This window comes from Notolabrus celidotus, chromosome 6 (genome assembly GCF_009762535.1).
Source record: "Notolabrus celidotus isolate fNotCel1 chromosome 6, fNotCel1.pri, whole genome shotgun sequence".
Classification (NCBI taxonomy): Eukaryota; Metazoa; Chordata; class Actinopteri; order Labriformes; family Labridae; genus Notolabrus; species Notolabrus celidotus.
The window spans coordinates 24925018-24938635 of NC_048277.1; the positions used below are offsets into that span (position 1 = coordinate 24925018).

Consider the following 13618-nt stretch of genomic DNA (forward strand, 5'->3'; position numbering starts at 1 on the left):
CATTTATGGGATTCTTTTGCAGTTTTTGTCACTTTAAAAGTAAAGCTGTATCCATTCAGATTTGAAGACTTTTGTTTTGCTGGACCCCTGCAATCACCTGGAGATGTCTGCATTTATGATGGTGAAAAGTGCAAATCCCATATCCCTCAATAAAACAGACTTGACTGCACTCATATTTATAACAGGCAACACTCCCATAGCTGTAAACTGAAAGCCCATCTTAGCAGTGCTGAATAGTTTTCTGACTTTACAGCTGCCTTGTCTTTTGTGTTGGACTACTGCTCTGCTATGAACTAGGTAACACAGTTAGCAAAGAAAAAAACTATCTCATCTTGTGTTTCTGCTGATGGCCACACAAACAATTTTATGTCGACCAGCTCTACCATTTGATTAGATCTGACCACCACATCATCCATTAAAGGAAAAAGTTGACCACAACCCACAGAACGATACATGTTTTGATGCAAACAGCAGAACTAGTGGTTCTTTAAAGTGTAAGACATAAAAAAGGTGCGCCCAGGGAGAGGCTGAGCCTTCCGGAAATAAAACCGCCTAACACTCACATTACAATGGGATTAAACAACACAAAAGGGCATGACTGTATTTGTTATAAACACAGCTGTTTATTCACTCAAAAAGTGGGGACTCTTAAATACATGTGTACAATGTTTGTGTTTCTTATGTAGAGTTTTTTTTAGCTTTTGAACTTTACAATAAGAGCTTGTTATCCAAAAAGCTCACAAACCTGATGCTTACACATTTGTGACACTGCTTTTGATAAGACACCCATAACTTTTTTTCTTGTGCATGACATAAAGAGATACAGCATGCTATTCAGTTGTTGAATAAGGGAACTACGTTTTCCGCATAGACTAGAATGAAGCTTACAGTATGTTTTGATACCTTCTGAATTTGCTTGAATCAGTCTGGGATCCTTTAAATTCAGTCTCCCTTCCTATTTTTTGCAGGAAGTGATGCATTCATGGGGAATTGGGAAATTGGAAAATTGGATACTCCTAATTGCAGATTACTGTCTCTGCCTGTTTCACCCATAGAATGTATACGGTCTCCGGCTTCATAACTAGCTAAGCCTGTAGACAACGGGAAGCAACAACAAGTTTAAGTACATTTCTGTAAACAAGCTTTACAGTTTATCCCAGGACGACGGGGCTACATGCTGCCAGACATGGCTTCAGTCTAGTGATGTGTCATTGGCGAACGATCCAGCTCTAAGAGCCGGCTCTTTGAAGTGAACGACAGGAACCGGCTTCTGATAGGGAGCCGATTTATTTTTATTTTTTTGTCTTTTCCTGTTAAAACTTCACGTGATTGGAAAGGTGAGAAAACAAATGACTGCAGGAAACGCAGTAAAATTTGGACGCATTTCAACAGCATAGACTTTAAAGGTGACATATCATGCAAAATTGACTTTTTAATGGTTCTTTACCTGAAATATGTTTCCCTGGCATGTCTACAAACCCCCCGAGAATGAAAAAAATCCATTCTGCCCCTGTTTTGATTTCTACACCTTTCTGTAAATGTGTGTGAAACGAGCCGTTTCAGACTTCCGTGTTTTTGTTACGTAACAACAATATCCGGTCTGTCACGGAGTCAGAGCTCGGAGCTTGTTCAGCCCATAGACTGTATAAAATAATACTGAATCCCTCCCCCGTTTTTCATTACCTGCACAAATGTGTGCTAACAAGGAGCTTAGGAGGGAGGCATGCTAGTTGTAGGCTGTCTTAATAAACACAAAGGTCGGTTTTACTCCCCACGTCTGCAGATTTGAAGATCTAGTGGAGGATTTTTATTTGTCATGGATAAGTGCTAGCTCTAATTAGCATAGCCACATAGCTACATGTTCATAGCTGTAGCTGTAGCTGTGTACCAAGACACACGTCGACATACTGACAAATAAAACAACAAGAAACACTAAATCTGTGACCAATCCTTCATAAAAGGTCCTGCTGCCTTTCTGGCAGAGGTCGGTTTTACTCCCCACGTCTGCAGATTTGAAGATCTAGTGGATGATTTTTATTTATCATGGATAAGTGCTAGCGCTAGTTAGCATAGCCACATAGCTACATGTTCGTAGCTGTGTACCAAGACACATGTCTACATACTGATAAATAAAACAACAAGAAACACTAAATCTATGACCAATCGTTCAGAAAGGTCCTGCTACAGGCGCCTCTCCGTCAGGATCAGATTCTGGATCAGATTCAGAGGGTTGAAGTAACGTGATCTCTGAGCAGCCGTATATATTCAGCCAACATGTAAACATTAGATCAACGTGCTGGAGAGCCGAGGCACATCCACTTCCGGAGGGGGCGTGGTCAGAGGGAAAACAGAGTGTTCTGAGGACTGCTGAAGAAGAGGGTTCTTCAGGCATGCCAAAATCTGATTTCAAAGTGTTTTTATGAGCTTAAACTTTAAAGACATGTTTTGGGGACCTCTTAGATCAATATATATTGATGAAAAAAGCGTGATATGTCACCTTTAAAGGCAGAGTGTAGACTGTGCAAGGTGAACATGTCATCAATCAGGGTCCACAAAAAACCTGCAAAGGCACATTAGAAGTGTCTGTGAAAGTTCTCAGTCATCCAGGTCATGGACATTAGAACTGTTTATCCATAGGCGTTTTTCGACTGCAGGAACTTTACCCCGGAACTAGGGACTTTACCCCTGAACTACGTGTGTTTCAACCGGAGGAACCAGGGTCTAAATTTAGTTCAGGGGTAGATAATCTCCCCCCTGAAAAGCCCCTGCTTGGGGGGTAGTACTTTTCAAAGGTCCTGGGACTTTCAGCTGAACGTAACGGTGTTTGTGGAGTATACACAGTTGTTGAAACTCAAAGGAAGTTCCTGGGAATGCATACTAGCTTAGTTTTTTTATTAAGATTTCAAAATATTATTTAATTTAAAACAAATTCTCTATACGTCACTGGCCTGATTTGCACAATCTACCGAAACACAGACAACAATGGGGGAACAGGAACCTTTTAGTTCCAGGGACAGTAGCTCTGGGGGCTAAAAGACCCCGGAACTCATGGTCAAAATGCACCTCATCAGTGCAATTGGAAGAATAAAGACAGTCAAGGGAACCTGCTGTTAATTAAGGTGTTTAAAAGTTTATAAATAATATACATACAATCAGAGATCGGACCTTTTTGTCTAATTGAGTGTTTTTGCACTTTATAATACATTTTTTAAGCACTCTTCTCCATGTTGAGTATATAAATAAAGCTTTATAAATAATAAACATTTGATATAATGGATGTTTTTTTACAGTAGTAACTCATTTTACATGTCGTTTTACATTATTTTAGGTAATACATTCATTTAAGGAAGAAAAAAATCTGAGGAGCCGAAAGAGTCGGTTCTTTGTGATGAGCTGAGCCAAAAGAACCGACTCTCTAGAAAGAGCCTGAAATCCCATCAGTACTTCAGTCAGTGCTGGGCGAACGGACAACCAAACACTGAGAGGTGGAATTGTTAACTTTTCCGCAGCCTATTAACATGATGTATCTCGATATCCCTCCGACGATGAATGAAATCAGCTTCTTTAAGACAGAAAACGAAAGTTCATGACCTAACATGTTACACTGTTATTGAAGAATCCTCGCTTTTGATTGGTCGAATGATGCAGGGGGCGTTATAAACGTCCCCTAAAGGAGAAGTAACTTCAAGTTCACATTAGGATACTGGTTACACAGGTACAGGAGGATACAGTGTCACTTCTCATGCACGACGGATTGAATCCTCTGCAGGGCGACAGAAGCAGTGCTGGTTTACGTAAGTATCTGTCAATCCGTCAATTTCTACATTTCACTTTGCAGTCGTTCTACCATGTTGACATATGGGACGTGATGCCTGTACAGATATGAGTTTTGGGGGGGTTGGTGAGTTAATGACGCAGTATAGGCACTACAGAAGCTCATACAGAATGATGATGTAAACAAAACCTACATAAAGAAAGCTGGCTGCCTCCTTTGTGTGTCTGTCTAGGTTAATGGTCTCTGGTTTCTGTGTTACAGGGGCTGTCTAAGCCAGGGTCTCCCAGACAAGGTAAAGCAGATCATCGTATTCTTAAAATTTTAGTCCACTATCTATCTCTGTCCAACCATTTTCAATTGGAGCCAGCAAATGGATTGCTGTGTGTGTTTAGTCTGGTTAATTTACCCCTTGATACAACTGAAATGTGTAGTACAGCCACAATCCCATTTATGATCTTACAGATCTCATGACTACATATCAACACCCTAAATATTTAACTAGATACAAAATAAAAAAAATGTTGTAACTTGTAATCCTAGAAGAGGGGTGCTCAGACTCTGATTCCTCACTTGGGTTATTTACAGTACTCATATTCACAGAGACGTTACTTCCTGATAGTCAAAATGTTCATGAAACAAATCAGTGAGCGTTGCAGTTTTCAGAGTTTGAGTTAATCTGAGTCATTGTGAACTAAAACTCCTACTTGTCAGTACAGGAACAGAATGGCGACACTGCGACGTCTAAGGCAATGCCACCCAGCAGGCATTGTTATCTCTCATCTTCACACAAGCAGCCGGGCCTCTGCCAAACAGCATTACAAAATGCTCGTGCTGGGAGGAGGAAGTGGAGGAATTGCGATGAGTGCACGCATGAAGAGGATTATGGGGGCCGAGACTGTGGCTGTTGTGGAGCCCAGTGAGGCAAGAATCCAATATATTATGATTGTTATTTTTCATACCTATTTTAGACAAAGGCCAATTAAAATAAACAACAAAATAAAAATCTAATTGTGTCTCTTATCCATTCAGCTATGTTTTTTGTGCTTCAGTCCCTCAGAGACTTATTCCACAGTCAAGTAAACCTATTCACTTTTCTGTCTTTACAGACTCACTACTATCAGCCAATATGGACCCTGGTTGGTGCTGGTGCCAAAACTGTAGCTTCATCAGGCCGTTCCACTGCGAGTGTTATGCCATCAGGGGTGAAGTGGGTGAAATCTAAAGTTCAGGAGATAAACCCGGACACAAACACTGTCCGAACAGATGATGGGAATGAGGTATGTCTGCTTTATGAATGTTTTTTTCTACAAGTTTGAAAATCAAAATGATTGCTGATCATGTGTCATCTGCTGGTTTAGATAGACTGGTGTTTTGTTAACAGCCAGATTATTTTAAACAATATTATAGACTGATCTTAAAACCCTAACAAGTCTTTATTTCATATAACAGATCTCCTATGAGTATTTGATTGTGGCTCTTGGTTTACAACTCCATTATGAGAAGGTACTGCTTTATTTACTCAACTCTAATCTTTTCCATCATATATGAAGTCACATCTGTAGAACTGTAATCTTTTTTTATATGCAGATCAAAGGACTACCAGAAGGATTTGACCATCCAAACATTGGGTCAAACTACTCGGTCAAAACTGTGGACAAAACATGGCAAGCCCTGCAGAACTTCAAAGAGGGCAATGCTGTGTTCACTTTTCCAAACACTCCTGTGAAATGTGCTGGAGCTCCACAGAAGATCATGTACTTATCAGATGCTTATCTCAGAAAGGTACTTAAATTTCAGATACAACAAGCATGCTGTACATGTAATGTCTGTCAAGTGTGCTTTTAAAACTATAACTTAAGATATTGCTGTGTTTCTACCCAAGTCAGGAAAAAGGGCAAAGGCCAACATAATATACAACACGTCACTACCTGTGCTCTTTGGGGTGAAGAAATATGCTGATGCATTGTGGGAGATTGTGAAACAACGTGACCTTCAAATAAACCTGAGGACCAACCTGATTGAAGTACGGGCAGACAAGCAAGAAGCTGTGTTTGAAAATCTGGACAAACCAGGCGAAACCACAGTGATTAAGGTAACTACAGCTCAACAGTGTCTTTTAAAAAGAAGTTTAATAGTATCAAATGCCTGTGCCATGTACAACATGTGTATTGACATGTTTCTAAAAAAATGTTTTTCGGGGCACCAGTTAAGATCAACAGTGACAGCCTGGAACAGTGACAGCCTGGATCCCTGGATCCCCTTAGTCCTTGACACAGTGGCCCTGGGTTTTCTCTTTGGTCTTGTCTTGTCTTGTTCCCAATATTTTTAATTTCTCTTTAGCTTCCCTATCAACGAAACATTCAATGATGGCCCAAAAGTTATTCCTATAACAGCTTGTATGGAATTAGCACTTACTACAATTTACTTTTTTCCTCCTAAATCAGGTAAGGAGACTGTAGTGAGTAATTGATTAATTCTGCTTTTTCTTTCCTTTTAGTATGAGATGCTTCATGTCACACCACCAATGGGACCCAATTCAGTGATTAAAGACAGTCCACTGGCTGATAGTGCTGGCTGGGTGGATGTAGACCGAGAGAACCTCCAACATAAAAGGTATCCAAATGTGTTTGGGATCGGAGACTGTACCAGCCTGCCCACATCTAAAACCGCTGCAGCTGTCGGTAAGTGAACATTGAGTCATCAGTTGGAACATTGCACCAATGCAATACTGGAAAGTACACTGTTGCTGCACATAGTTCATAAAGTTTTATCACTGGATAAGTGCTTACTCTTTTTGGGCATTTCAAAATATCCGTCAGTTTATAATAGACTATAAAATCATACACCAGACGCCATATCAGGCATTGAGGGACACACCTTTGTCATCTGTGGATTGAGTGATGGCAGGTTCATCCTAACTCGGCAAATCGATTATGACACCAGGTTATAAACTAGCACTTATCACTTCTTACACTGCCAGCTCACTGCAGTAAAGATTCATTTTGATCATCATGTATACCCTGTGTTTTCATGTTTTCCACTCAGAGAGCAAAGTTCTGATGCAACTATATGATCTGATCTCAAATTGAGATTCAACACTTTTTTCATGTGTAGAAGAACTCACATTTTTTCTTTTGGATCTATGAGAGTTTTAGCTTTGTACAAATACATCTAAAGGGTAGCTTTTTTTCTACAGTCTGACTTCCTGTACAGAAATGACAAATGAGCAATTTAGGAATTTGGGGTTGGAGCGCACTCTGCTGGACAAACTGTATGATTACATCATTTCTAAATCACTTCAAGCTTTATGTCCTCATCATATGTTTTGTGAAAAGTTTTCATACTAGTGCCTATCTAAAACAACAAGGCCTGAGTGCTGATTTTAATATATCTGTAAAAGACCAATATCAGTCTAATATTTGCCAAATGATATATCTGTCTGGCACAAGCAAAGACCTTTCATTCTCATTTGTAGGACCAGAGATAAAAGTGCGTTCAGAATCCTTAATACTACTACTGAATGCACAGAAAAAGTGACAAAATTCAGATACCATTCATAAGCCTCTTTCACATATGCTCTGACCTCTGAATTTGTCCAAAGTTGCTTGCTCACACATGTCCCTCACAGGGCGCAGTCTTCCGTGTTGGAGGGGGATGTTTGACTGGTGCAGGATGAGTCCAAGGAGGCAGGACATCAATTTAAAAGTACGCTGCAGATCACTTTAAAAGTACACTGCAGAAGCTACAATTAGGGATGCACCGATCCGATCCTGGTATCAGATATCGGCCAGATCAGACTCAAAAAGCTAGATCGGATATCGGTGACAAGGGGCCAATATATAGTGCCGATCCATATGGCAGATCTATTCATCTCAGTTCTATGCGTTTCTGTGTTTACAACAGCCATGTGCGTCTCCTACGTCATCAGCGCCGGCTGGTCTGTGCATTTTTGCCTGGTGGAGCATGATGGAGGATAACTACAGAGGCTCTGCAGTTTAGGTGCATGTCACGCTTCTTTTGCTAACAACTCCGCCGGAAACTTGCAACATGTGCAGCGGTAATGTTTCGACGGATCGGCTAGTATTGGTATCGGCAGACACCAAAGCCCAGGTATCGATATCGGTACTTAAAAAGTAGGATCAGTACATCCTTAGCTACAATGTAATGTTTAAACCATGATGGCAGACAAAGCAACAGAGACCTACACTATGATGACAGTTTTAGTGTTTTTAACACCGCTTCGGGTAGACAAAGGGATGTGCAGATCATCATTGCTGTCCTTGTTTTGAAAATGATTTTCCTTCTTTAACCTGAGATGTTTTTGTAAGGGGTTGCTCTTCAGGGTTCGAAGTGGTAGCATGATATAAAGGTCATTACTCTGCGCACTGACTTGTGATGAATTTTTCTTGCTGTGTTCTCACCATAGACTGTATAAAATAGGTTCTCACATTGGCTCACCCCGACTTCTTGAAGAAATTATACTAGGGAGCTGTCATTGAAAAGAATGGATTAAGTCTGGGTGGATGTTTTACCACTTTCTTCATAGTTGCACTAAAATCTTCCCAAAATGTTCGGGATGAGCTGCATATGTGAACGCAAAGTGTAGGTTTTCAGGGTGCATGTGTATTTGGGTTCTCTCATGAATCCTACCCAGAAAATTCCAAGAGGTATTCAGTAATTTTTGCTTACAGGTTTAGTAAACTCACTTTTTGAGCGTGCGATTGGTAGTCCAAAACAAGACAATAACCAAAACGAATTACTACTGTCTTTTTTTTTTAGTTTTATTACAAAGCTGTAAGGAATACTCATAATTATCTTTAATACTAACTGCTCAAACAGACTACTGTCACAGTATGCATACAGTGCATGGGTTAAAGGACAGTGTCAAGTGTGGATATGGAACACAAAATCCATCCATCCATCCATTATTTTGACCGCTTATCCCGTTAGGGGTCACGGGGGGCTGGAGCCTATCCCAGCTGGCTTCAGGCGGAAGGCAGGGTACACACTGGACAGGTCGCCAACCTATAACAGGGCTCTCTGTCAGAGAGACAGACAACCATTCACACACACACTCACACCTACGGGCAATTTAGAGTGATCAATCAACCTGATGAGCATATTTTTGGACTGTGGGAGGAAGCCGGAGTACCCGGAGAGAACCCACGCATGCACAGAGAGAACATGCAAACTCCACACAGAAAGGCACCTGCCTGTGAGGCAACAGCGCTACCCACTGCACCACCGTGTAGCCCTGAACACAAAATCATTGTTCCTAATTTACAATTAAAAATGTAAAAGACTAACCATTTGTTTTCATCCTCAGCTGCACAGTCTGCTATCCTGCACAGAACCATCAGCAGAGTATTAAGAAATGAGAAGCCAGATAAGAAAGTAAGATTTAAGTCAATATGCGGAATGTTACAACTGCTCTGTTGCAAGCACATAATCATTATTTTTCTTCTTTATAGTATGATGGCTACACCTCGTGCCCTTTGGTTACAAGCTATAACACAGTGATGCTGGCAGAGTTTGACTATGATGGACAACCACTGGAAACATTCCCCATCAACCAAGCAAAAGAAAGTCGGACCATGTACCACATGAAGGCTGATGTGATGCCTCACCTCTACTGGCATGGCCTTCTCAGGTATGTAGATAATTCATGAACAACATGATTAACTTAATGACAGACATGGTACCACATCTTTAATTTATGTTCTTAATTAATTTATTTATTTTGAAGGGGCCTGTGGGGGGGACCAGGACCATACAGGAAACTCCTTCATCTTGGAATGAAATAAAACTGCATGAGCAGTAATCAAGTTTATTGTTACATTAAAGGACAGATGTAGCGCATTAAAACCAATATTCATTAAAAGGGTGGACACATAAAGGGACTGGTAATATATTAAAATTTATAACCTTCATGACATATCATAACTGGTTTGACCATGTATCTGTTTAAATATATGCAGTGAAACCTGCTGCAGATGGTGGATTGACGAGACCTTAAAAGAAAAAGACTCCTATAATGACAGAGCTGCTCTAACTGCACAAACACAGAATAAACACTCCATCCTGCAGTTCTGTGTCTTCTTACCACTGCTCTGCACTGCTTGGCCTTTTGGCAGTTTTTTTGCAGCGCATTGAATGTTAACAGAACCACAACATCAGACTGAGAGTGAGAGAAGAAGAAAGGAGCTTTTTGTGTCCCAACTATGGGACTGTTTCTCAATCTATTTTGGATACTTCAGGTACCAGAAGCAGGCCTGTAACCTCCAAGAGTTGATAAGGAACAGTGGGTCATTTAAGAATAAGATGGTGCTACCCATTGAAAGCTTTTAAGGTGAGATGATAGATCAATGCACTTTAATAAGCCAGTAGGTTGGGTAGGTAGAGTATATCATGTACACATGTATGTATACTGATAGATTGACTTTATGTCTGCAGTCTTGTATCATCTTAGCAACTAAATATACTTGATGTCTGTTTCAGATTTCAATGCATAGGCAACCAAGTGTCTTTAAAGTTTCATGATATTGTAACTACTTGCGCTCCCAAACTTGTTCAGGTTTATGTGTTTAAGAAAGCTTAGCCATTAAACTACAAAGTGCTTTTCATATTTAGTGATATAGAAATCTAGATTTGTATAAAGTGATTGTTTTTTTTGTGTGTCAGTGCTGATTTAATCTGATTCATTATGCTTTAATGATTAAAACCACAAATGTAAACAAATCTAATGTAATAATGCCATTAAAGTGAATCGTTGATGAAAAACCATGATTGTAGGCCTGAATTCTTTGATATATGTTATTTTTGTTTTTAACATCCATACTGAAATACTGAATGGGTGCATCTCAAAGCATCTCAAAACTGCAGGCTCCTCGTTCCTCGGCCGTACTGGAGGTATTTACTGACACGCCATTTTAACTTGCGTCCCAAAGCTCTAAACGCTGCTGGAGGAGCGAGGAGTGAGGAGACTGATCGAAGGAGGGATAATCGAAGAAACACGAGAGCAGACATTGTGGAAGTCTTTTCTCTGACAGACACGAAGAATCTTGGGGAAGAAGTGCATTTGGTTGTGACCAAGCAGGGCCCCAGATAACAGCTGCAAGAAACTGTATATTTTTCCTTTACTCCCGAGATGTGGTTCAGAGTGTTAACTTAAACTTGTGCCATTTTTCTGCAGATAAAGATATTGCTTCCAAAAGTTTTAATATAGACATTGATGAACAATATATTTTCTCTGTGATGATGTGATCAGACCTCGTCCAATACCCCATCCAGCGACACTAACACATTGATTAGTTCTGAGTCACAACCAGATGGTTGTGCAACAGCTATTCCCTACCAGTTGAGGTCCTCCAACCCACAAACTGGTAACAAAAATACTTCAGTGTGAATGTGAGAAAAAGAGACTGAGGGTGAAAAAGTTTTGAAATGAAAATGTGTTTGTTTTCTTTCTGTCAAGACTGCAGCTACCCGGGAAGCAGTGGTCTTCCTGTCATCACGAGCGTAAGATCACTGTCAGCTCATCCCAAGAGGTATGATGTGTAAGGGGCTTTGTGATCTGATATTCATTTTACTGCCTATATGAAGCTTGCTATATGTGCTTACTGTGCACTGCAGGGCTAAAAGAACACTTCCTCAACAAACAACATCCAAAAGACAGAGAGTTCAATACAGCAGTCGGCGTGTCTCTAAAGCATCCACATCAGAGGATGTTGGTCCACAAACCCCCCCTTCTGTTACTCAGAGAATGATGATGATGATGTCAGCACAACTCAGGGGGACCAGGCAGGGCAGAGCACATTGAATTTGAGAAATAAAGACCAGAGTAAAGATGTGGATGTCTATGCCGGCTGCACTGAGACACATCATCAAGACACTGAAAAAGGTGCTGAACCTTCTTGGGCAGATACCTGTGATAGAGATCACAATCGGCGAAGAAACCAAACAGAAATGCACTGAGCTGATTGATGTACTGAATGCTATTCAGCCCCAGCATAGTACTGCCAAAAGTGAAGGGAGGGCTTGATCCATTAAAGATGGAAAGGGATTAACTGCACGCATAGGTTAGTATGTAAACTGAAAATCTCGTAAAAAAGATCAAAGCACAGTTTTTCAATATTTTTTTACTTTTCCCGTCTGTTGTTGAAACCTAGTCTTCTCAGACATTTAAAAAAGTTATTAAAATTTTAATTGTTGGGACTATTTTCTGCTGCAGTTTTATTGTAAAGTGAGTATTTATGGCAGCAACAAGGTGTATGTGATATCATCTGTACTTACATCACCCCTGTTCATAGTAATGGAAGCACATGTAGCCCAGTGCTACAGCAGTATGCCTCATTATGCCTTTTTTTCCCATAATGAAGATCCAGGGCATACAGAATTATAATCTGAGATCTACAGGGTTAAACTAATTGATGTTCAACAGACTCTGTCAAAGGAAATATGTATTACCAACAGTATTATGTGTAACAAAGTAAAATTTCATCCAGGTTTGAGTTTTATAAAATCCCTTTCATGCTGTATGAATTATTGCTCTCCATGTCATTTAAGATCTCAGTAACATAACAAGGTAAACCTAATTTTCTTTCTGTGTTTTCTCTCCTCCCCTCAGTTTCATTTAGCCTCAGCACATCGAGTGCCCTCTGGTCTCCTTTGTGCCGGCACTGGACCTGGTTTGAGCAAATTTTGATGGTAATGTTGAGATGCTAGAACGTGTGCCCTGAGAAAAGTCATGGTTATTCTCAGATGTCTTTAAATTGTTTCTTCTTTCTGTTCTCTTTTTGTATGTTTTGTATGGATCCTTCCAAATCAGATTTCATATTTCTGTCTCTGTGATTAAAACCTTGGTGGTATGTTATCATTGCTATTCCTATGCACCTTTAATAGGACAAACGGTTTGTAAGATACAGTTGACAGCTTGCTTACTGTATGTTTCTGAGTGATACAAAATAAAACTTGGCTAAAACAATTTACAAGAACCCATCTCTAAGTTCAGGTGTCCTTGTTCTTGCTTGTGTAATGTTTAATAGGCAACCTATTAGGTCTTGAGGATGGATTTTGCATAAAAATCGCACACATCGATTAGTGGTAGTTCTGAGATTACATTTAATTCACCACTTTTTAGAAGTAGTTAAATCCGCCTGGTCGTGTAATCAGAGGTGGGTAGAGTAAACCGAAACAGTACTCAAGTAAAAGTACTGTTACTTTACAATGATGTTACTCAAGTAGAAGTAAGTGTTCTCATAGAAATAAGTACTTGAGTAAGAGTAAATAAGTACCTATAAAAAAAACTACTCAAGTAGTGAGTAACTTGTGAGTAGTATCATATATAAAATTGTACTGTATTGGAAACGCTAATAACAATGTGAAGAGCACACTGCCTTTAATTAAGTGACATAAATAGGAAAATGCCAAAATGAATGCTGTTAGGCGTGGTTTACTTTCAAACATTAAAGAAAGAGGAGCTGCACTGTGCACAAACTAATGTACTCACTTCCATTTTTTAAAATGGGCTGAAACTTCAAACTGTGTCTGAGATGTCATCAGAACTCCAGAACATCAATACTCCAACATTACAATAAAAAATATATCTATGCCTTCCAAACTTTCTTTTTTAACCTTTAACTTATTTTCAGTACATTCTTACTTAAAAACATAACTTGAAAGTGCTAAAACAACTTGGAAGTGTTTAAAAAGGCCATGAACTCAGTCCTGAAGAATCTCTCTGAGGTGACAGTTGAGCTTCAGAAGCAGCTGTTTTTATTAGCCTACTACCTTCCTCTTATAAGTTAGTTTAGATTACTTTCCAACATTTCTAACATTCTATTA

General features: G+C 39.8%; 1 protein-coding gene and 1 long non-coding RNA gene across 3 annotated transcripts; both read left to right on the forward strand.

The window, feature by feature from the left end:
• Positions 1-3444: 3444 nt before the first annotated feature.
• On the forward strand, positions 3445-10556 carry LOC117814302 (sulfide:quinone oxidoreductase, mitochondrial-like). 2 transcript variants are annotated; one of them, XM_034685555.1, is made up of 11 exons: positions 3445-3794; positions 4037-4067; positions 4492-4696; positions 4882-5052; positions 5225-5278; positions 5363-5557; positions 5658-5867; positions 6273-6456; positions 9102-9169; positions 9247-9425; positions 9522-10556. In XM_034685555.1, the coding sequence occupies exons 3-11, from the start codon at positions 4499-4501 to the stop codon at positions 9577-9579; spliced, it is 1317 nt and encodes a 438-aa protein (XP_034541446.1). In that variant the 5' UTR covers positions 3445-3794; positions 4037-4067; positions 4492-4498; the 3' UTR covers positions 9580-10556. The 2 variants fall into 2 exon arrangements, with proteins under 2 accessions (XP_034541446.1, XP_034541447.1); XM_034685556.1 differs by having other exon boundaries at positions 3448-3794; positions 4487-4696.
• A 710-nt stretch (positions 10557-11266) lies between these two features.
• LOC117814833 lies at positions 11267-12762 on the forward strand. The gene is made up of 3 exons (XR_004631647.1): positions 11267-11322; positions 11408-11853; positions 12402-12762. It is a non-coding gene; the product is annotated as an uncharacterized LOC117814833 (long non-coding RNA).
• The last annotated feature ends 856 nt before the right edge of the window (positions 12763-13618 follow it).